At 39.1% G+C, this 25,367-nt stretch overlaps 1 protein-coding gene across 1 annotated transcript in view; it reads left to right on the forward strand.

Moving 5' to 3' along the window:
* The first annotated feature begins 5,318 nt into the window (after positions 1–5,318).
* tgfbr3 (transforming growth factor, beta receptor III) overlaps positions 5,319–25,367 on the forward strand; it is a 72,132-nt gene continuing 52,083 nt past the window's right edge. Inside the window, exons 1-2 of the mRNA XM_023416495.2 lie at positions 5,319–5,565; positions 10,649–10,829. Of these exons, the coding sequence (XP_023272263.1) occupies positions 10,769–10,829 (61 nt within the window). The 5' untranslated portion in view covers positions 5,319–5,565; positions 10,649–10,768. The remainder of the gene's footprint in view (positions 5,566–10,648; positions 10,830–25,367) is intronic.

Consider the following 25,367-nt stretch of genomic DNA (forward strand, 5'->3'; position numbering starts at 1 on the left):
GAGTCATACTGTAAGAAAGCAGTAAAATAATTATGCAAATCTGGAGTTGGAGAGCAGAAATTATAAATTCGAGGAGATGAGGCACAAGTACAACATGGCAGTGTACAAAGTAGGCGGTATACAAAAGGCAAATTCCAGGGAGGTTTAGAAAGGGAAAGGAACGGGCGGTTAGTCAGGTTGTCAGATGTCCTAAATGAGTTTTGAATCAGACCATAAATACTGACACAGTGTCTGTTCCCCTGACAATGGCAGGAAGCTTGTTCAGAAGGGAGGAGGTCATAGAGGAAAAGGTTCTGCCCCCTGATGTTTCAAATGTGAGGAGTAACAAGGAATATTTGTTTTTGAATGAGTAAATATAAACTCCTGAAAACAAGGGCACTAGCAAAGTTGACATATACTACTTCTTCTATTTAGTGGTGGAATGTAACTAAGCACATTTACACCGGTGCTATACTTACAATTTGAGTGTGCCGATTATATGTTACCATATGCATCCACTTTACTACATTTTCAGAGGTACATCCACTTTACTACATTTTCGGAGGTACATTTTGTACTTTTTACTCCATTACGTTCAACAGCTCTCGTTACTTGTTACTTTTCAGATTAAGATTTTACATATAAAATCTATAATGATCTTATGAAATTACATTAAAAAGTCCAACAGTAAATAAAGTAGGTAGAAATACTTCCACCTTGAACAGCTACGTAGCACATCAGTCATATTTAGTCTGTTAATTAAATATATGAAAACACAAAAATTAGCAACTAGGACCAGTTACTTCCATACTGGTAGGTACATGTTTCTGCTAATACGTTTTTACATTTACTGTTGAATACAGAACATTTCTACATTGTGATAATACTACTTGATGTGACATATCTGAACACTGAACAGCTGCTGCTCCTACTACTAATAATAATGTGTACACTTTAATCGTCTGAATTCTATAATGAAGAAGATGGAATAAGAAATGTGCAAAGTAGGTTTATCTGTCTGAGGATAACCTTGATCTAAATCATCCATAAGAGGGCAACAGAAACCACATATTTGTGTTTAGCAAATGATTGCATTGCACTGGGCGTGGGTTGTTTGGGATGGATATCTTCCAATTTTACTCTTCAGTTTACTGGAAGCATAATGTGCTGAATTGTGAATTCACTACTACTCTCACTGTACAGTGCACATGAAGGCACTTGAAAGCCTAAATTTGTGTGTACATACGTTGAAAGCAGGTAGGATAAGCGCTGACGGACAGGTCTGACTATTAAAAATGTACTTTCAAAATTTACTATTTTTATTGAAAGCTGCAATAAACAGGGGCTGCAATACTTGATGCACACAGGAATCTGTTATTAACCACCTACTAGGTTTATGCGTAATGTGCCCCATATGTTGTTAGTAACAGATGGGGAGTCTGATAACTAAGGTTGTTTGGAGTGGTCCAGTGGCATGTGGTTTGGTTTTTTAAATTAAGTAAAAGGAAAGCCCACATTTAGATAGGATTCAGATGTGTTTCTGCAATGATTTAGGGCGTAAAACTCAGTATTACAAAAAAAAGAACACTGTACAACAATGAAAATCATCTTGTCTTTCCTGCTACTGGTAGGTATTTTGAAGTCAAAGTGAGAACATGTGAGAAACTGTCCTAGGTCCATTTACAGTCATGGCTGTGGTACCAAGAGCCAGCTGGAATAAAGTTTTAACATTGGGCTTGCCTTTTTTTGTGGCCTTCATGCGATTGTGAAAGTATGAGGCAGCGGATCCCTCGTTGTTCCGTCCATCTGATAACTCCCTGCAACTCAAGTCAGCAGCAGTCCAAAAACAATCCCTGCCCAAATCAAATATTTAGAGTGTCCCAAAGACATTACTCGAAAAGAGACAAAGCAAAGGGGGAATCCCACTGCGATGAGAAGTTCTTCTTTTCAAGACCACTGCAACCTGACTCAAAGTCAAATAAACATGTAAAGCAGTTACAACATATATAGCAGGCATCAAGCGTTCTGGATCTTTTAGTATTTAATTAATTCCATTGGCTGTACAATGTCTCCTCATGTTTACTAGCAGTCATGATGACAGTCTATCTGATCTACTGTGAAAGCCATAAATTTTAACAAGTCTGTGAAACAGCACAATACTATTGAATCTAGTGACAACATTTTTGTACTGGTATTAACTATATTAGCAAGTGTAACAAAGCATATTAGTCAGTTGTTACCACAAGATGTAAGCTTGGCTGATTTATCATTTAAAGATTGTATGGCTGCATGTGTTTTCTTATGGAACGGGCCGTGCTTCCTTTCTGTTTTTGCTTACCAAGAGTTCAGTCAAATGGAACTACAGCATAAATGGCTATATGGTCACTTTGCAGTTTATAAGTTGGCATTTCTTACTATTTTCTCTCATGCATTGTTTATTGAAGTTAATAGGTTAGTGCATGGTATATAGATGATACATTGATTCATTTATCTATGAAAGTTTCATACCACTAAAAGAGAAGAGTACACAAAAAACAAATAAAGAATATATACTTACTCAATGCTTGACCTCTATGTAAATGCAGTGACACATAACCTTTACATAAAACAACAGAGATGAACACATTCTTGCAAAAATGACACTTATATAAGACAAATTTGTCTAAATGCAGCATCTTTATTGTCTCTGAAACAATCTAATACTGAGATCATTTATACAGTAACACTTGGTGGCGTTTGCACTGACAGTAGCATGCTATCTCTGACAGAGCATGGTTGGATTTGACAACTAGTGCAATCAACTGGGTCAATACAAACCCAAGGACTCGAGTTATAATGCAATGTGATGATGCTTCAGATTGCAGGTATTTTTGATGCACTGTTACGCTTTCTATTCCCCTTCATCTCAGCTGTATTCACAACCCTAACACAGTGTAAATAAACAAAGTGGAACTCTTTATTGGAGACATGCATATGTATGAGATGTAAAATAATTTGATCCCTTTGAGCGTTTCCTTGTCAACTCTCAAAAGCAGCACATCAGTGTGTTTTTGTGTGTTTTCCACAACAAAAGTTTCCTTCCCTCTTTTCACAGGTGCCATCTCATTAGTGGTAAATCACGATGTTGACATTTATGTTGTACCCAGTCACACAGCATCTCCTTTGCACTGGAAGTCTGATATCACAGCAAAGCAATGCAGTGTTTGTTCAGGACGGTACGAGAAATTTCACACACAGAAATCATTCTGCGTGCAGTTTAGTGCTTGTGATTTGGGGGCTGTGGGGTGCTGAAATGAAAGGATGTGACAAAAATGTCTTCTGAGAGCTGTAAAAAATATTTTACATCCTAATGTTGGAAGCCAACTAAAATTTAAATGTGGGAATGGCTGAGAAGCCAAATATATAATTGATGTGTATCGTGATTACATATCTAACATCTGGTCTTGTGAGATTATGATGACAATAAAGAGCTTAAAATGAAAAACAAGTTACTCCCAACTCTTCCTCTTCTTGAAATCAGAATGTATAGTATTATACTGATAGTGATCATGGTAAATCATTGTCTTTGGTGTCTTGCCCTGGAACCTTGCAGTAGCAAAATACTGTATGAAGGTCCATACTGTGTCATTAGAAATCACAACAATGGCATGTGTGTCACCATCATATACACTTCCTCTCCTCTCATCTCCTCTCTCCTCTCTTCTAATATGAATGTCCCTGTTTTAGCTCCTGTGAAGATTTGGTGACTTCTTCCCTGCCTTTGACCACTGTATATTGAGATAAGATATCCCATTACCACAACAAAAAACAACCACATAAGGAAAAGTGAACAATTATTCCATAAACAAACAAATACAAATTGTATATTAATGCATTATTAATTAATACACACATAAATATATGTGTATTAATAATATTAATGTATTAATAATTAAATGAAAAGGGCAAAACAGGTTCTTTCCAGTCATCTTTGTGGATTTTTCGCAGCAACAGATCAGTTTAATGTTATTAGCAAGAGGTTTGGCCTATTTCAATAATTAAACATTATAACTGTCTGGTTTAACATACTTGCTTCCCATTAGTATTTAATCTCAGCCTCTCCACTGGTCTACATAAAGATGTTGCTGGGAAATCAAAAGGTTGCACATGGCTGAAATGGTGCAATGCAAACCAGTCTGCAGTAAGCACAGCTGGCTGTTATGGTAATGCCAAAGATGTTTGTATTGACTGTGTAAGATTTTGGTAGCAGGCTCTGTTTGGCTCACAGCAATGACAACCTGAGTTCAAATCCACCAGGCTGCTGCTCTTGTTTCCTCCCACGTTCCAGAGACATGTAGGTTAGGACATGTAGAAATGGAGGCTATAACTTTCCTGCAGATTAACATGGGTGTGGATTTTTGTTGTATGTTTGTAAGGTCCCTGTGATAGACTGGTTGTCCTGCCTCTCATCCATTGCTTGCTGGAACAGACTCCAACCTAGAACTGTCAGTTTTCAGCCCCCTGTTTTTACATTAACTGTCCTTAAGCAAGCCATTGATCTCTGCCTTTTCACACATAACACAGTTAGTCAGTTAAGTGGTGAAAAAAAGTTATCAGATAATAAATAATACTAGTCACATTTACATTGTATGTAAAACTCTTGCATTCCAAATTTAAGCAAAAGTAGTAGAAGCCTACTCTTTTATGCAATATACTCACTTTAAGATTGTTTACTGTAAACTTATTACCTTACCTATTATGCATTAATGTGTACAACTAATTGTTCTATCTGGTTGACGCATTTGAATAACTTTATATACTGTACATATTGTTTAAATACTGTACTTTAAAGCATAACAATGCATCATATTTTATAAAGTAATGGGTTTTGTAATGTCTGAATCTACAAAGTATTTGGTAACAACACCTGTCAAATAAGAGTAAAACGTTCAATAAGCATAAAGGAACATTGTCTTCAAGTCAAATAAAAAACACCTCAAACAGCATTAGGTGCGGCATTTAAGTGAGCTATGATTAGTAACAAGACCCTAACTAATTTAGCCAGACATTTCAATAATCTGGCATCCTGGATCCCCATATAGATAGGGACCACTCCATGGACCCTCATGTGATAAGGCTGGCTTGTAGCAACCTGATACAATACTAATAAGAATTGCACACCTGTCTGTGCTGTTAATGCTGACACATTTCAATTCCATGATTTGAACTAAAATCTATAAGAAAAGCCAAGTGCGTCAAGGAGCTCCTGACCCTACAGCAGGGACCCCACTTTGGGAAGCTCTGCAACGGACCCATCTCTCGCACGGCTCAGCCTCCTTCCTCGAAGCCCCGCCCCTAAATGAAGCTCTTAGTAAGAGGGGAGATAGATAGTAGTGAACTGTTAAAAACTTTGAGAGAGGGGCTGTTTATCTACACTTTGGTGAACTGGCTTCGTCCACAACTGTTTCTTCTTTTTCTCTCTCTCCTCCAAAACAACGGAATGGTGTGAATGTCCAGCCGAGAGGAGAACGACTCTGATATCCGCATCTACCAGAGCGCCTTCAAACTTCTACCAAGTTTACTCACATTTTCGGGAGACTCTGCATGGTACGTCCGCTCGTTTTCAAAGGCTAACGCTGTGAAAAGTCGCCAGTTATCTTGTTTCTGGAAGAGTATTGCTTATCAAATGACTGTCATTCTCCTAAACCAACCTGTGAATTGAGTAAAAAAAAAAAAATCTTTTCCAGCTAGCTAGTGTTTACTTAACCGCCCATAAATCCAGCTCAACATCTGTCTGTTGAGCCGTTGACATGCAGCTATCCTTCCTTTCCTTGAAGCTACGAGCTGTTAGCTAACGGTTGCTCGTGTTGAGGCCATGTTTTAACAGAAAAAAAATGAGAGTTAAACGTGACACACAGGTAAACAGAGAGTGCTTCCAGCTAACAGAGGTAACTCCTTCAGCAGCATGATTCCGTGTGTACGCTGTCCCCTCTCAGTTAACGGGCAGTACAGACGCTCCTGTGGGATGAAACGTGACTGACAGTGGAGGCACAACTGCAATATTTTACGTTAAAACTTAGTAAGTTTACAGGAATTCGTTTATTTGTGCACATGGCAATAGGAGCTGCCTGTAATTAAACTGGTGGGTTGTTGTGTATTGTGAATGTTAGTCAGTGATGCTGTGACAGGATGAGGTTGTAATAGTTGTGGAATCAGCAGAGTGTAGATAAATGTGATTCATTAGCACAGCTATCAGACAGATTATTGATCTGCATTAATTAGATTGGTCCTGTATCTTACATGGAATCTGCACTTGTTTGTATTCATAGCATTTTACCAGCATTGATTGAAAGTTTGATTAACTCTGAATGGCCTGTCCAGGGATGTATGTGATGAAACATTTGACCGATTTGATCAAGTGAGGGCTGCAGTTAGTTTTACTATAACTTGATCTTACAATTATTTCTAGATTAATTGTTTAGTCTATGAAGTATCAAAAAACTAAATTTGAAACTCCCATCGTAGTTTCTTAGAGCCCAAAGTAACGTCTTAAAATGTGTTATTTTGTCCCAGCAACTGTCCACTAGCCGGAGATGTTCAATTTACAATGATACAAAACAGAGAATAGCAGTAAATCCTCACATTTGAAAAACTAGAACCAGTGAATGATGGTCATTTTTGCCTAATACATGACTGACAAGATTAAACAGTTATCAAAATAGTTACAGATTATGATTTTGTCAAATAACAAAATTAGTCAGTAATTGTTTTAGCTCTAATTTAAGAAATTGGATATCAATACTAAAACTTGCCTGTTACAACATGGTATTTGATGGACTTAACAGGATCTGAAGTGTCAAAAATGCAGCACTATGACTAATACAAACTGGTTTCACCATTTGTTTTATGGTTAATCCTAATTATACAGTATGCAGGGAACTCAGATTGCAAATGTGCACACCATGCACAGCTGTCAGGGTCTGAACTCAGAGTGGGATGTTTGCAGCGTATCAGCCCTGAAGGTGTTGCTGTGTGCTGAATTGTGTGTGGTCAGAGTCTGTAGCTCTGTGAGAAATACGGCTGTGAGAAAAGACTTGTAATCAGTCATTCAGAGCTGCACTTTTGTGATGGAAGGGGTGAGAAGTTTGGTGGTTTGCCAGTATGAGCCGGTACGCATTCACACAGAAAGAGGCCCAGTTCATCTGACCCGTGAACATCTAGATGACTTACTGTATGAAGCACACTGGTGTCAGATTAATAAGTCTTTACATCTTACTCATGCACCACATGATGCTTTTTGTAATACAGTCACTGCCTCAGCCTTTTGTGCTGCTGCTCTCTTCACTTATGGCTTTGTGATTATGAAAACATAGTATATGCCCTCTGGATATCACAACACTTTAACTGCATTGTATGCATATGTGATGACACAGATACAAGCCAGGCCTTTAACACTGAAGTGACCACAAGAATGTAGCTTGGTTTCAGTAATGTGCAGTATTTTCAGTCTGGGGGTCTACATGCTCTGATGTACTTTCCAGATCTTCTTTGGGTGAATAGTTGTTCAGCTTAGACGGTCAGGGTTGAAGAGAAGTCACATGAGGTGATTTGAGTTGTTGCTGCAACAAAACCAGGACCATGGCATGGGGCTTTTTGTGTAAAACCACTACACTCATCCCAAAACAAGTTTGAAAAGTCTCTGGGTAAATCTTTGAATATAATAAGTAAGTGTTTCCTTTTAGCTCCTTAAATCTTTGACCTTAATCTGAACAGCCTGATATGCATCAGAAGAATTAGATGATGTTTTGTTTCACTCCTGAAAGTCACCTTCCTTTGCACTGGTCTGGGTATTGCAGCACAGTTTACCTTTGATTAGTCAGTGAGGAGATGAATGTCAAAGAGGGCCATATATCAAACAGAGGGCACTGGCTCTCCTTCAGTAGCTGAAAGTGTAATATTTGTCATGATCCTCCAAAATGACTTCCCAGCCCCAGCAGCTGCCACTCAGTGAAAGGCCCTTTTGTCCTGTGCAAGCTGCTTGCACTACAGAGCAATGCACCTTAGTGCTTTGTGCATCACTTCCCATAAACCCTCTGCATGAGTCACAAAGGTGCACATCTGTTTCTTCAACGTGGTTCTTTACTAGTCACCCAGCCTTTAAACTGTGAACATATGCAATTCCTGTCACAGCACCTTCAACACATGGGTCTGACATTAGACTTACAGTTACAGTTTTTGTTGTCATAAAGTATCAGATATCACTCAGAGAAGCAGTTTGCATAACTTTGTCTGTGAACCGCATCTTTCTAAAAAATGTTTTGCTTGTGGCTGCAGAACGTGCCTGATAACCATCCAGAATTGGAGGAAAAAACACACAGTTTGAAATGAAATGAATGAGATAAATTGGTGCCAGTTTAATCTTTCAATAATCCACTTTTAAACCTTGATTCAACATTTGAAAAACACAGGTCCTGATGATCAGAAAGGAGAAGCTCTTGCATTGTTTTAGAATCTACAGGCCATAAATGTACAGTTAGTTTTAATGCAGAGTGTCAGAATAACTATTGTATGTGTTCCTAATCTGCTTTGCTGCTCCAAAGTTGTGAAACTCCTCAACTTCTCCTGTCTGATCCTCACAACTCACTGCTTTGATGCAATTGTAATGATATTTTTCTATCTGATGTCTTTCCTCTTTGTTGTAAAGCTTTTTGAAGTGTGGTAACCAAGAAAATTAAATGAATATATTGCTTTTATTTTAGGTTAATAGCGACTTTAATCATTTTACCTACTGGCATATTTTCTTTGTAAAGGTTCAGGATACATTTCTAATGGTCGTGTCTAAAATTAATGACCTTCAAATCCAACCCATCTAATCAAAATTATTATGTCTGTATAGAGTAGTACATAAATGGCAAAAATCAACATAATTGTTATTAGAGCTAGAATGATACATTGGCGCACAAATATATAAACCGATATTGGCTTATTGCAGATAAATTTTATTGATGTATTGGTTGGGCTGTAATACCTGGATTTCTCTGATGTTTTTGCTGCCAAATCATGAAAAACTTAATAGAAGAATGTGGAAAAAAATGACCAATGCAAAACAATGAATTCTGATCAGGACAACAGTCATTTAATTCTATATACCTGCATATGAACTCTTGGGATAATGCAATACATTTTCTACAGTTATAATGAACAAAAATTTGAATACTGGTCACTTTATATAAACTGTCATGTTAGTGCAGCTGTTGTGTATGGAAAAATCCTCCAGGTGGGTTTTTCCCTGTGGCAGCAGGTGACTGATATCTGGGGGGTGGTGTTGCTAGGAGACGTGCTGACAACTTCCGTGGTGAGCCACTAACTGGAGCATGTGATAACCATATATAGCCTACGAATGTTGATACAAGACATATTTTTTCCCTTTTTTCAGCATGGTACATATTGTTGGTTAGAGAAATTTAAGACATCTTTCCAACATGCAGCATTTGGGAGGACTTGTCGTGCTGTTCAGTTTGTCTTTCACTCGGGAAGTGGAAGGTAGTTAGCCTAGCTGGTTAAAATAAGCACTGCTTCTCACAAGATGTTACTTTTTGTTCATGCTGTGTCACCCCCTACTCAGTATATTTGTTCAACATAATAGAAAGGAGGGGGTCTAGCTAGCGTTAGCAATCTCTCCTTCTTGGGTGCAGATGTGGAGATGGTAAATGACTTACAAAGCTAACAGCAACAGGCCTGTATCCTCGAATCACAGATCGGACATAGCGATGGCTACCAACATCAGTCCTCATCTGGTTGACTGCCTGTGATATAACAAACAGTGGCCACCCCCACACAGATATTGCACAAGTCAAACATTCACGGAGAATGTAGGGGGAGACTTCAGTTTGACTCCAGATTAGAGTCACTCGCACTTTATATTTTGCATGTTCAATTTATTTAGTTCACACTTAGGTGAAAATGAAAAGTTCTCGTCTTAAAGAGAAGGTTTCTTACCTGATTTTATGCAATCTTAACATTTCCTTTTAAAATATGTTTTATTTATTAAATGCAACCTTAATGTCATCTAAATGTTTTATTTGTAATGTATTTAAATTTCCTCTGTAACTGTGCACTTTGAATTGTCTTGTGTCTGAATGATGCTATATAAATAAACTTGCCTTGTCTATTATTTTTTGTTGGTTAAGATGAACTCTGTAGAGTGCAAAAATGTGGGACATGCTTACTGTATAATAGTACATGATTTTTTTTTTTTTTGCTGTCATGGCAGTCAATGTTTGTGGTTAGATTACTAAAATTAAAGCTTGAGGCGAGGTCATGCTGATTAGCTTGGTGGTACTAAGCTGCTTACTCAAGACCCCACTGGAGCATCCAGTGTTTCCTGATGCTCTCAGTTAAAGTGTGTTAATAACCTGTGGCATGTTCCTGAGTGTTTCACACCCAGAAAGTCAGTCAGCCATCCTACGCTCTCACCAGCCGTGGGCACGGGAAAGGTGTGTGCGCCACGAAGCATAAATGACCCCCAATTAACCCTCCCGGATTAATCCCCTGGTCTCCAAACTGCTCATTCTCATCGCATCATGCACACTGCGTATATTAAGCAGAGCCCAGTCCCCTGCTGTTTGGCCATGCTCAAATACAACATACTTCTTCTGGTTGACTTTCTGTACTTTTGTTCACTTTGCAGCTGGAGCTTGAAGCTGACTTCCTGTAGGCCGCTTCACAGAGAGGGAAATCCTTGTGGAAAGCAGGAGAAAGGCCTGTTCACTTACCTTCCTCACACTGGAAGCTGCAGGATAATAACAAAATGGCTAGAAGATCCCCCATTCCTGTGTTACTTCTTGCAATATGTTGCCTGGCATCTGCAGGTAAGTTTCTCTTGCTCCCCATGTGTATCTAAAAATATTGCAGTTCTCAGATATGCATGATGTTGTTTGAATTTAATTGTCATTGTTTTGAGCCAAAATTTTATCCATTCAAATTACACTGACTATCCACTAATACTTGCCGTGCTGTGCCCATACTCTGGGATTTTCCACTCTTTCTCCCAGCATGCCTTTCTAGACAGTGCTTGTCAGAATCGTGAGTAAGGGGGATTTACCTTTTAAGAAAGTGCTGACAAGTTCAATCTCAGAACACAAAGACTCGGTAGGCCTACATGTATCTGTCAGATTGATTGGAATGAGACTCAAATACAGCCAAACACCCAGTAATTTACAGCCGTTAGACTGGAAAAATAGAGAGGGAGAGAGAGAGAGAGAGAGAGAGAATAACCAAGAAAACAGCTACAGAGGTGAATGCACGAAATGTCTGTGCACTATCAGTGTATCATATCAATTCACTTAAGGCTCTGAATGATGTCATATACTGCCTCAAACTACCCTACGAACCTTATCTCACTGATGAGAAATACAATGCTGTATCTCTCACTTAGAAGAACATGAATGTTGCTCATGACCTTTTATAGTCCAGTAATTTTTGTCGGTGTGAGCAACAGTTTCCTACAGTGCTGAGACTTATGTCTGTGACACCTTACCACTTACTTTACTTTGTCACAGTCACCTCTGTGGTCTTTAGATTGCCCCCTTTGTGTCAGGCTGCGGGATGCAATGACTGGCTAATTTAACCGTTCTAAGATTTAAGACCAGAGGAGATCGTGCTTTTGATGTTAGGGCACCTAAGCTCTGGAGCTCAGACTCACCAAATCACTATCTTCTTTTCACTTCTTAAATCTAATTTTCATTGCTTAACCTTTAGATAATTTGAATGTTTTTGTGTGACATCTTTTTATGGTTTATAAGCTGCACATTTCAGATATCAATCTAATGGCCTGTAAAAGCATCATGTAACTTTTTTGTTGTTGTGTGTAAAGCACTTTGTGACATTGGTTTTGAAAGGTGCTTTGAAAACAAACTTGATTATTCTTATTTTTATTATTGTTATAAGACATAGGAAAATGTACTCATGTAAATAGAACATCCTCATAGAAAATGCATATCAGATATGTTGATAATACCATTTGGAGTTGTAGGCCTCTGCCACTTACAGAAGATGTGGCTAAGAGTCCGCAGCGTGAGGCTGGACGTAGGTACACTGGTGCTTTGAGATCAATGCCAACACCAGCATGCTAAAATAGCCATAATTTTATCAGGTAATGTTGATCATCAGCATCTTAAGCATGTAAGCATGCTAACATTTGCTCATTAGCACTAAACACAAAGTACAGCTGAGGCTGATGAGAATAGAGGACTAGAGGAAAAGTCAGGGGATCAAAAATGTTATTACAGTGCATCCTTAGGTGGACAGGAATGTTGGCATAAGAGTTCATGTCAGATTTTTACCTTCAACCATGAACCTACTTGGAAATGTCAGGGGACCACCAAAGTCATTAGATTACATCCCCTTGGAACCACAAATGTCAGTATGAAATTACTGCTGCTCAATTTACTGACGTAGAGAAATTTCACTGGATACAGTGACTTTGACCTGTCTCTGGCCCCAGAAAGGTTAACGGACCAACAAGCGGTCAAGTCCTTAGGATTTCTCTTCCAGACTTAAATGTAATAGTCTCACAAGTTCTATGTTTGTCATTGTCATGGTCATGGAAATGTATGATTTCGGCTTCATTTCATGTGTCTGTTAAACTGCCAAAGGTGTAAAAAAGAGGGTCGCATCATGGCAACCACTCTGGCTTAGCACTTGTTGAATATAATATGGGAAAGTCTACGACAATGGCACAGTCAATAAAAATAATTATTCAGTCATTTCTATTTTCCTTATTGCAGAAAAAAACCCATAGATTTTCTGTTGCTGGTGAGAATTGGGTTTGTGGTCATATCTGTACTGACTAGAAGTGAGTGGAGTCTGAAGTTGTGGAGTTGGCCACTAGCTGTATTTAGAGGAATTGTCACTGCTGTAACATCTACATTGGTTTCAAAATCCAACAGTGGTTTTTGTTGCTTGGTAACTTGACCAAAATGTTAAATTTGCTGACCTAAGCCTGACACTCAGCCCCACAGTTTGATGACAGACATGTCAAGTTGGCTAGAATGTGGCACGACCCGCTCTGAGAATCTATTGTACATTCCTCTTCTATTTTTCACATTGTTGTATGTTTTGTTTATAGAGACTGGTTTTACAACGTACGACTTTGGATTTGAACCCACTCCAGCTTTAATCTGCAACATCCCGTATTGTTTTTCTGTGGTAGCCCAGGAATGATTACCCAGTAGGAGGCGTGCTACATAACTAGCGCAGCAAAAAAAGTGTGGTTCGTGTTTTTCATGCTTTCAGTCTGATTGCCGCCATAGGTTATTATTTCAAAAGTTCTTCTCCATTCTCTGGAGGTTTGAACCGCACTCCAGAGAGCTGCATTTTACTCAAACAATAGCAGTGTAGTCAGTATGTGCTGTGGGTAGAGCAAACATAATTTCTTCCACAATGCCAGGATCTCCAACACAATGAAGTCACGTATGAAGTTTTCCTCTAAATTCTTCCTCATACGGCACAAGGCATTGTTGTACTGTGTCACAAGGGACAGATATTTACAGTTGGACAACCAAATGCCCTTTCCTCCAAAGTGCACTGGCAGCCAGTGATTTATGGACAAATCTTCAGATTCTCTGAGTTATCCAAACACTTCATTTTTGAGCAGGTAAAATGCATGTCAATCAACACATTTTGATTCAAATTTCAATGCCACAAGACCTCCACCTGCTTTTATACAAATTAAGTTATTTTCCAACTGTCAATTGTAAGCTTATCATTTTTTTATCCACCACCTTCAGCCTATCTTCCATCTCTCTTCTTATTCTGTCTATTTCTATCATCTCACAGCATCTGTGTAAACAGTCACATCTGCCCTCTAAACTTGTCAGGACAGCTCTTACGTAATGTTTAGATTAGTCTGCAATGAGTCTTCTCTCAGCGTAATGCAACCCAAGATCTGGGCCTCCCATAACTCTTAAAAGTCAGGCTGAGAGCACCTTGACGTCAATATTTCAAGTCTCTGCTCTGCTGCTTCACTCTACTTTTCGGTGTTTATAACTTTTTTTTCTCCATATTCTTACTACCATTTTGTGGTTGTGTCTCCCCAACTTGCCAAAATAGTCATTTAATGAAGGATATATTGTGGAGCTTCGGGCTGACTTTGGGTTTTGCAGTGAAATAGAGTCTTGTAGGAGCCCTGCCAGATATTAATTTGAGGCACTTGCCAGAAACAGCTCCGGCAGGATGCTGGTTATCCTGGAGGCACAACGCCGGGCATCGCTCGCTGAAAAACACACCAGTATTATTGAGTGCAGAAGTACTTTCACCTCCTCTTATAGCCTTTCCTGATTTTACGTATGGGGCAGCTTGATGAATGACGAAGCAATCAGAGCGAATCTGTCTTCAGCTATTCATTGTAGAAGTTTTTAGTCTATACACTGGGATTGTGAAACATAACAATAACTGGAAAAAGGAATTCAATTGTGCACAGTCCATATGTTTAACTTAAGAATTTTTAAATGAATGTCTTTACAGTAAAGTAAACTTTCTCTCTGTCTGCATTTTTGTATACTCTTGGCAGATAAGAGTCACTATGATGCCAAAAGTGGTTGTGATGTTTTTTCCCCCCACAGTTGAGCAAAAGGTTCATCTCTATATCCAAAATGTGTTCTTAGGGCCAGCAAGAGGGGGGCTGCCAAAATGCATTGTGCAACCACTGTAATCTGAGAGGTGGGATAGCCAGGGGGAGGAGAGAGGCCGGCGCAGGCGTGGGTCGTCTGGTCCAAATCGACACACTCCACACACGTACAGTTTGCCAAACCAACAGAGTCCCTTCCAGCATGCTAAACCAGATGTTGCCCTGTGATTCATGAGAGGAGCTGGAGCAGCGCAGCACAGAGGCAGTGTGCTGCTAGGCAGAGTGGTTGGGATGTTTACATAGCAACGGGAGTCCTGAGTGTGTCTAATTACAGGTCTTCTCTCCCCCATGGTGAGGCCTTTATCTTAACAGCGCTGTCAAGGAGGAGGCAGCCATTCTGTCCGTTTACATCTCTTGCTCATTAAACCCAGGTCACCCTAGTATTACCCACTTTAATTAAAAGCAGTGTATAAATTGAATTGTGGAGTATTTACATACCGATTTAAGTGAATCTTACTCACTTGCTTTGATTCTCTCTCTTGCACACACACTTACTCAAGCGGGAGCACTTGAATGAACTGCAGCAGACAGATCTTGTATCTCATATTTTCATCCAGGTTCGTCATTTCTTGTCAGCCTCCCATTAAGAGGAACGCTTACGCAAATCTGCAGGAGTAAACCGACTCCAGCCCCCTTTCCTCTCTATCTCTCCATAGTTCCAGTAAGCAGGCGTATAAATAATTTAGTTCAGAGCCAGTAATGAGAGACAGCTGGGGTGATTGTGCGTTTTCCATTGTGTTTCACAGCCCGGTAAAGAAAAAAAAAAAAAAAAGAAGCCACTGGAGCTGGGGAGAGTTAGAGTAAGTGTGACTTCATTGAAGAAAGAGAGAATAATAATGAAAAACTGGACTCTGTCTCTTCACTTAACCTTTGGAGGCAGAAAGAAAAAATATGTAGTGCTATCATGTTGTAAAGGTCACGATGTGGAGTAGTTTATATTTCTCAACCATGACCAGTGTGAGTTTATGGGAAATTTAGTTGCCTAATCACTTTGCAAAGGTGCCAACTTTTGAGTGCATGACTCTTTATCTCCAAAAAAATATGGGATGGTAGGTGAAGGTTTCCAGGTGGTGTCTTTCATCAGACCAGCCCCTCTTGGGGCCTCACCTTCCCCAGTCTATTTCCACCAGATGAGTCCTGCTGAAAGACCATGTCCTAATTTTGGAAAGGTCCTTTGGAAAACAGGAGTGTCTGTCCAAAAAATGACAGCGGGCCCTTCTCTGAGCATGATATTTGCCTCAGATCACAAACACACACTCTTGGAAATATTCTCCTTTTCCACTTGTTTTTCAAAATTTGATTTCAGAAATATAATAGAGACAGGAGTTGCTTGGTTGCTGTAGTAATAAATACCAATTAGATTATTTGGTATACCACTTTAAAGCAGGTTGACAAAAAACAATAACAACACTTCTTTTGGTCTTTGTACTTTTTAAGTTATATTTTATAAATTCTCTTCATAGTTTATTTGTTGTCTGGTAACTGTTCACCTAACCTTTTGTTCATCGCACTTTCAGTTTGTCAACTGTCCAGTTAAGAGGCCCTGCCAGCATTCTTTCGACATATTAATACACAACGCAGAAAGGCATTTGACAAGTCTTTCTTCTTCTTTGCCCTGTCTTTCCTGAAGACGAGAGAAGCCCAGTGGAATGTAGCCCCTTCCAGCTTGTTTGAAAACGCTGCCTGTCGTGCCCTTTCCCACCTTTCTGACTCCTTCACACAGGGCTCACACACCGGCACAAAGGCCCAGCATTGTTTCACTCTTTGCTTTCTGTTGATGGCAACCTACTGCTTGTGAAAGGCCCCTGTTATCGTTTCTGAGTGATGATGTTTCTGTAGAATATCACAGGAACAAAGACATCTTTTTGGGCTGCTATTTGATTGATGTCAAAGAAAGAATGTGCTTGGTATTATTGATTTTAACAAAATCCTTTTCTCATACTAAAATTATTATATGATACGCTTAAAGGTTCAGCAGCTGTCATTTAGTGTTAGACTCGACAACTGCAGTGCTCCGTGCTGGCTAGCTAGTTACTTTTTTTAAACATTAAAAAATGATAAATAGTGGTGCCTATTCTTTCACAGAACCTCCTTTGGCCAAGCAGACAGTGTGCAGAGAGCATAATTAACCATAGAAAAACCAAGAGTTTCTTTTTTGTTGTTTGACCAACTCACAGAATTAACATGAATTAGCTACAGCTGGTAGCAGGCTACAGCTTAAAGGTGCTATATGCAAGTGTTTGCTATTGCTCCGTAGCCAATATTAGCATTAACAGCTGTAAACCTAGCAGTCTAGAAACCAATGTTAAATCCTGTTTTGCTTCTATTCCTATCACTTATTTTCTTTTACTGAAGTTAGCATGCTAACCAGCTAGCCCCAGCAAGGCACCCTTCCCTGCCTCCCCTACTGAGTCTGAATCTTTGTGAATGTAGATTAGTTGGTTGCTCCCAAACACCCACAAAGCTGCTGTCAAAAACTTTTTTGCAGGCATCTGTGATTGATGAGTGATATACCCTTGAAGCAACAGGAGAGACGTTGCCCTGTTTACTTAGCAGAGGCAGTTCTGCTCAGGTACTATAAGTACTATGTACTCCAATGTGCTGGATGAGCTGATGGCTGATGCACTCCACTTTATGATATCTCACCAAAGTCATGTCTGGTGGACAGCTTACACAACCACTGTATAATATGCCACTACACTGTTGGCACCACTGCAGCATTTTATACTCTTTCTGTCATTACCAATCAAGCCTTCACTTTTTCTGGCCCCAGTCAGAATGTGACAATAATTCATCGCTCCCCCATAAACATTTACATTTTTAACCAGTTGACTACATCTGTAGTGTTAAGTCTGTCTTCTTAACTATATTGGTTTATATTGATTTACTGATACTGGACCAGTTTGTGCAAATGGTTGTTGGTTTCATCCATTTGCTAGTTTTAGATACACAAACAGCCAGTTCTTGTTTGCTGACTGTGCTGACAACATTTTTGTTCTTTGATAATATAGGTCCAGACAGCATATGTCAGCACCCATCAGTAAAGACATACATTGGTAGCCCAGCCAGTAAAGTCTTTATTCATATGCACACATTCTCGGTCTCTCCCAGCTGTCTCACTTTACATTGTGGCTCCTGTGTTCCTGTGGGAATAAGCCTTGTCATCCATCTCTTCAAAGCCCTCTGATTTACTGTATGTCTGCATTTAGAGGTAGAGAGGAATGTACCCACTTCCATCTTGCCCGTGGGTTCATTTGCTACTCGTAATTGGTCGTGTATGTTTTTCAACCAATGCTGATGGTTAACCAACAGGTGCTCCCTCCATCTGTCAGGGCTGATGAATCAAAACCAGACTCACTGTCTGTAACAGAAAAGTGTTTTACCCACATTTTTTATTGCACAGAATACATGAACTACTGTATCTTTATCAAACAAAGCTGTTTAATATAAAGTCTTTTACAAGTGAACCTACTGCCATGACATTTGAAACCACAGGTAACTTTATAGTTTCAGTTTACTAAAATCTCTATAAACAGTTTGCTCTTACTGTCCAGATACCAAAATCCAGACAAGATAAACTCATTTTTGAGCTAAGCTAAGATTTTTTGCCCAGGGTTTTGCCTCTGAGGCAACAAAATACCTTTCCTATCTTCATGGTGGGAGAGACTTAGAGGAAGACTAGGGGATTGAAAAAATTACATAAAACTCGGTATGTTTATTGGGTAAAAAAAGAAAACCCAGACTTTTCCTTTTAGCTACTCGTATGGCTGTAGATTCTTCGTCTTGTTTTTGTTATGCTGTCATTATAATGGAAAGTATTCATAATTAATGATTTACTAGATTAATATGCATATAAATGCAGGAAAAGTCATTTACTTTTTTCCTTTACTGTGACCAAACCTACGCCTTAGCAAATGAGAGATGCATTTTTCCTTGAACTCTGTTTTCCTTTGTGTTCAGTGCCTTCACTGTTGCTGAAGCTTTTACATCCACATGAATGTAATTTATTGTCTGAACACCTGTTAACATACTTAGACTTTGCCTGCATAACCATACTTCTGTTTGCGCCACATCTCCCACCATAATAGAATACAATCTATTGAAACTTCTGTCTTTTAACAGTTTTTTCAATTGTATGCCAGCTGACAAGATTATGGTTGATGAATCTACCACTGAAGAGTGTTTGGGTGATTGAGTTACAGACAGGTTTGTGGGATATCTTCAGATTTCACACTCTGATGGGGGAGTTTACGACTTCCCTAATGGTGTTCGGGCTCACTCCTGCCCTCCTCCCTTCATCCCATTCCAACTTCCTCCTCTTATGCCTCCAATTTTACAGTCCAGAGATAAATCCTTTTCATAGGCAGGCCAATGAAGTGAACTTACACTACCCTTATGAAAGGCTTTGCTCACTTCCTGTAGTAGTGGCTCAAGGTTCAGGGGTGAGTGGGCTGCGCTAATGTCAACACTGCAGAGCTAGTGATTCTTCAGTCCAAAGCCCCTTAGGAAAACAAAAGCGGGCAGAATATTACGTTCCCTAAACTGGTTTGCGTGGTTCATGGTTCATGGGAATCATGCCCTTCAGTTAAAAGACCACAGGATTCATTTAATCCTGTGCTTCATATGGGAACTGGGATATCTTAGATAGCGAGCAGATATTGGAAGCAAAGAGGCCATTCTGAGCTACTTTGTATCTATTGTAATTAAATTGGCCTTATTGTATCTTTGCATTATTGGAGAAGTGCATTCAAAATGCATTATGGTTCATTATTGTCTTCCTCTGCTCCATTGTTTTTTTCATATAGGGAATTATGGAATTGGTTTTATGAGGCAGGTGTTGACGTGAGCAAAGTTATATTCACTGCTTTGACTTTCTTATGCATCTGAAGAAACTCAATCAGCCTGCTTGCTGAAGGATACTGGGAACTCGACATGTGAGGATGTGTATGCACACACAGGGGGAAGGTTCTGTTTGTTTATCTTCGGAAATGGCTTTGTGGGAATATCAGATTTGTCCCTAACTGGCACACAGACTGACATCACTTCCTGTACCCAAATCTTGGCTCAGTGCCACAGTGTGGAAAGCAACAAAGTGCATTCTCTGGAAACAGAGGCACTTATCTCTAGTAAGATATGAGAGGACTGTGTTGATAAATGAACCTAGCAGCGAGGGTCCTACTTTTCTACTCTTTCAAACTGAAATTTAAAGATAAACACACGGTCCACTTTTCAATTTTAGGACCTGAATAAAGTAGGTTCAACCTTGGAGTTTGACCAGAACTTGACAGAAGCTTTGATGATACAGTATAAAAGAGAATTTTGTCTAGATATTAAATGATTAATCAATTGGTCAACCAAAAGAAGTTCTTGCTTTTTAATAGTGGTCTTGGTTTTAATTGATATTAAATTGAATATTTTTAAATTCTGGACTATTGGGCAGACAAAACAAGACATTAGAAGAAGTCAACTTGGGCTTTAAGAAATTGTATTTGGCATTTTCCAATACTTTCTACAACATTTCATAGGTCAAACAAAAGAAAAACTGCAATATCTGATACTGACAAAGTATATCTTTCAGTTCAGTTTTTTTCCTACTAACTTCTATAAATTTTTGTTCCATCCATTTTGTTGGTGGAGTAATCACAGATACTAACCTTTGATAATATGACATCAGCCCACATGATATTGAAGTATTCACTTCAGAATGTGGTCATATTGATATCCTCAGTGGAAGTACAAACACAGACTTCAGACCATTACAAACTGATTACAACATTGTTTCTGTTATGGATGTAGGTACTTTCATTTTTTTTAAAGTCCTTTTTGAGCCCCAAATAGTTGTAATTCTCTAATTTCCCTGATATTTTTGCAATTATTTTTTAGTACAAGCCTGGTTTTGATTCTTAAGACAGATCGTTTTCAAGAACTGCAAGACAACCAGGCGTCTGCATAATGTCAATTATCATAGTGATTGTTTTTTTCCCTTTTGTAGTCTGAGCGGTGTGAAAAAGAAAGCAGGACTTTTGATCACCTTCGTTTTATTACACGTTTTAATAGTCCGCAATGACAATCTGTTGGACTTAAAAGCATGTCTGAAAGAGATATTGGTGCTTAAATCACAAAGGAGGTTAAAATGCAAAAGTAGCCTGCCAAAGACTGAAAAGTGGCCTATTTATGCAGTCTCTCCCTTTTTAATTTTGATTTACTATTTTTACTTCCTGACCTACCTCTAACAATATCACAGCCAAAGCCTAAATACATTTTAGGCAGTGAATAATAATAACAGAAAATAATTAATATCCTTTTACAGAAAATAAATTCCTCTTGCATGTGGTCTTGCAATACCATATCCAGTGTGTCTGCTAGAAACAGTGTGTGTATGTGTATGTCTGGTGTTAATCCCTCAAAAAGGCATAATTGAAGAAATAAACATTGAGCTGGGGGTGGGTAGGAGAAAAAGAAAAAGGGTAAGGTGCACGTCAGTCACTGGTATTAACCTTTCGTGTTCATATCCTTTTCTCATTGTGTAGATTGAGCCACATTATGGGGAACCCTGGATATGGTCCTGGCTAAACAATCCTACACATGTCTGTCAAGCTTGTAATGAGTTCTTCCCTGGTACATGCCCCATCCTGCCACCGAGTTTGGTGCAAATCGGTTCAGTACTTTTTGTGCAATCCTGCTGACGAACAAACAAACAGACAGGTGAAAACATAACGTAAGAAAGCGCCACTGTTTAGTCAATAAAATAAGCCAAATTATAACTTAAAGTTCTGTGACTGTTTAAAATCATTTAAGCTTCTTAAAGCGATTTGAACTGTCTCCACTGCTCCCACTTTGATTTACCACCTACATGTAGACTGACATTTCATCTGCTTTCATCTCTTACTCTTTAACTGACATTTCATCTGCTTTCAGCACAGTACTGGTCAACTTACAGTTCTGCTGCTTTCATCTCTTCTCCTATTCTTTACTAAGAATTAAAGAATAAGACTCTCTCACTTACACTTTGTGATTTCAACTCCTTTCAGTGCTTGATTTTCAACAGAGAATTCAACTGATACTCCAACTTTATTCTGTGCTTCTATAAAACTCAACTTCTTTAAGCGCTTCAGTGTATTTTGACTGCCACCCCCACTTGAGTTTTCTTTAATATATCAAATGTTTTAACTTGAAATATTAATCAGCAGGCACACAATTTTCCTCAGAAAATGTAGCTCTTTCTAGTTTACAGTGTTCCCGTTAAGACACCCGCACCAATCTGCTATGTGTTGCTAAAGTCTAGCATCTGATTTCCATCTGTTTGGCACAATAAACCAAAATGTGGTATTATTATAGAGTCTTTTATTAGTGTGTCTGTTGCAGTGACAGGATTCAATACTTTTTTTTTTATCAGGTACTGAATATTGTGTATATTGATTATTTTAATACCCATATGTTTAAACTATATATGCCATTATCATGGTAACCAGTAAGTTGAAGAGTATGAGGCACAAGTGGCTTGGGCAAAAATCATTTTCACTTTCTGTGCCATCCTACATTTAGAGGCTGAACGTAGCAATGAACGTTTGAATAAGATCTATATCTGAATAAGTCTGTTATTTTTTCCACCTAGTGAATTCTTCTGAATTTCACAAGTGAAACCACAGCACGCTCTTTCTATTATATGTGGTTTTTCACATGTGTGACTATTGTCGTAGTTGTCAGTTCTGATGCCTGTGACTTTTAAAGTTAGCGAAATGCAACCTGTCTTCTGACTGCAGTGAAGACAGTCATCTCTTTGTCTCTACAAGAGTACATTTCATGTTTAAGGTGGTGATGGTGGCCACATAGAGATGTCCCCAGCTGACATGCAGGATCGAGGATTGTTGCTAATAATCTTTGGATAGACCCTGTTGGCTAAATAAATTCTGAACCACTTCTGATCCTTTGTTTGTTTGCTGCATGTCTGGCAGTTGTCAAAATGCCCTCTTTGAGCCCTGTTACAACACACGAATATCTCCTGCACAGTGTTTTGTTTGCGTGTGAAACACAGAGCAGTGGAGGGTCAGTGGGTGGTACCCAGTCTAGTTCAGTTTGTGGTGTATTTTTTTTCTGTCACTTTGAGATCTGTCCCTTGTTTAAACAGTGTCAGAAATCCAAGCATGCAAAGCTAAGAGAGCAGATGTGAAGGTGTGAGAGAAGTGTGCTGAATCTCCATGAGGCATTTTCGAGACTCTACATTGACAAAAGTTAAAATGTCCATAACATTGCAAATATTACAATACAAAAACAGATCCTTGTACAGCTTGAGCTATTACTTTTGAAATCCTATTTTAAACATATCATCCAGTGGTTAACCATTCAAATGATTTCAGTTATTTGAAATAGTGAATGTGACTTGACCTCGCAGCTGGGCAGGACGGAAGGATTGGAGTGATGATGAGATGTTGATGTTGAGTCTGTTCAGTCAGATCGGACGCTGGACTTGTTGTCCATGTTAGCATTTGATCTGATTTAACTTGACACAGACACTTCTGTGACAACTAGACTTCCATGAATGTTAACAAAATGAATTCTCTAAGAAATGCATAGATAGACCCCCTGTTTTTATTGGAGTTCAGAGATGCAGGGTCAGTTTGCCATGGTTGGCAGGATGTACAGCATCATGAAGGTACAGGATCATTCATCTTTATACAGTCCAGTACCTCAGATACCATGTGTCGATGCCAGATCCTGTTGAAATGAAGCATCTAACCACTTTATTCTATTATTTTCAAAATTATGCTAAGTCCCAAAAGTATGCTGCAATTACCCTGCATTTGGTAATAGATTGTTTTCCTGTAATTTGATGTGGTTTGGAGATATTAATTTGTATCTTACAATACAGTTGTATAGTCAGTTTACTGGTAATTTGGTACTGTGGTACCAAAATAGTGTGGTAATCTACAAGGTACAAAAGGGAAGGACACACCTGTTTTTGTATGTGTTATTGAAGGGTAGAGTTAGTGTTACGTTCTCCGCTGCCATCTTTTGTGCAGCGTTCTCTTATTGCATCTCTCTAAGGATGTTAACCAAAGTTTAAAGGTTACTGTCCTGGCTGGAACACCAGATTTACCATAAGATTTCGGCGTATATGTCGGGTTAAGGAGGTATTTGTGGTATCGTCTGCAGAGTGTCTGGTAGACTCAGGCTGGACTTGTTTTTCTGGCAGAGTGAACAACAGTTTCTCTCATTCCTCTGCTGTGGGCGTTTGGCCTGGCCAGCTAAAAGGCACTAGCAGCAGCTGGACAGGACATACACTGTACTCCATCGATGACCGAGGAAACAGAAAAGGTGGCTGGAGAGGAGGGGGGAGACAGAAGCGGGGGAGAGAGGCAGACAGACAAGGTGACAGAAGACACAAAGCTGTGGCAGGGAGAACAGATGCAAGCCTTATTTCCGCCATAATTTTTTTTCTGTCCTTTTAGGTTGTAGGCTAATGGCAATGACATATGTGATGGGATTAGAACTCAGCTGGCTTCAACTGAATGAGTGGTGAAAGCATTTGTCCGTTGTTATGTATGACTTTGAAGGTTTTTCCATACACGCACTATAGATTATCATAGTAAGACTACATCCATATAGCTGTGAATGGTTTGTGTGAAGCTTTTATCAACCAAATCTAATAAACATAATTGGTTCGTTTTAAAATATTAATCAGTTGAATTTTATCCGAAATGATTATTAGGGCAAACATGTCAATACCATTTCTGAACAGCCACTGTTGGAGGCGGGGTGAAAAGCCAGCCGTGATATACTGGCACCTGAAACCCCGACTAGTTGCCCCTAGACGCTGCAGTGTAGCACTGAACACTAAACAGATAAAGTTAGCAGCTAGCTGTTGAACATAGTTCAGCATTTAACAGCTAAAGAGCTAAATATTTCCTTGCAAGAGTTGGTGAAGACTAAACTACAGCTAATAGGAGAGTGGATATTGGACTTATATTCATCATGTGGTTAAAAACATGACTCTAAATTAATGCTTATGTTGCTCTGTATCCACTGGATGTGTAAATAATTGTTCAACTCTCAAGTTTGCTCAACTTTAAAGATTATATAACAGGGATGGGTTTACATCTTAATTTCTGCTTCCTCCAAGTTGCCAAAAAAATATCAGATTTTGGTTAAAAATGTAAGTGTTTGGAGGTGCAAGAGAAATAGCCTTAGTGTCATGACAGTTAAGAGGCCCTTTTTCCTCTGCTGGTCAAGAATGTGCTCAGTGATAGTCCATGGAATCTATTTTGTATTTGGTTATATTTCTTGCTCTGGAAGAAAGTATTGGAAACTAATATTACCTTTCACAGGCTTGGCAAAAACAAGACCATGACGCTCTGAATGCCCTACTTCTCTATCTATGTGGTACCTTTTCCTCCTTTATTCCTCCCTTTTCTGTTGGATTTGTAAGCACGTAAAAAATCAGATCATTGCCCAATAAGTATCGTAATCTTTTGGCAGTCTCCCAGAAAGAACTTCGTTTTTCTTTGTTTGTCTGGCAGTTGTTTGTTATTCTCCATGTGTGAGGGGAAAAAGTGAGTTGGAGTGCCCTCAGACCTGTTTGTGGGAGTGAGGCATGATGACATGGTTAGAGAGGGAATAGGCTTCGGTCCTTTGGGAGGAAAGGAGGGGGGGGGGGTTAGGCGGGGGCTGGAATACTGATGCACCACAGGTTTTTGCCATTAAGCTCTGTGCTTTTATCACT

This window comes from Seriola lalandi, unplaced genomic scaffold (genome assembly GCF_002814215.2).
Source record: "Seriola lalandi dorsalis isolate HSWRI2012SDOR001 ecotype SW California unplaced genomic scaffold, Sedor1 jcf7180002054566, whole genome shotgun sequence".
Classification (NCBI taxonomy): Eukaryota; Metazoa; Chordata; class Actinopteri; order Carangiformes; family Carangidae; genus Seriola; species Seriola lalandi.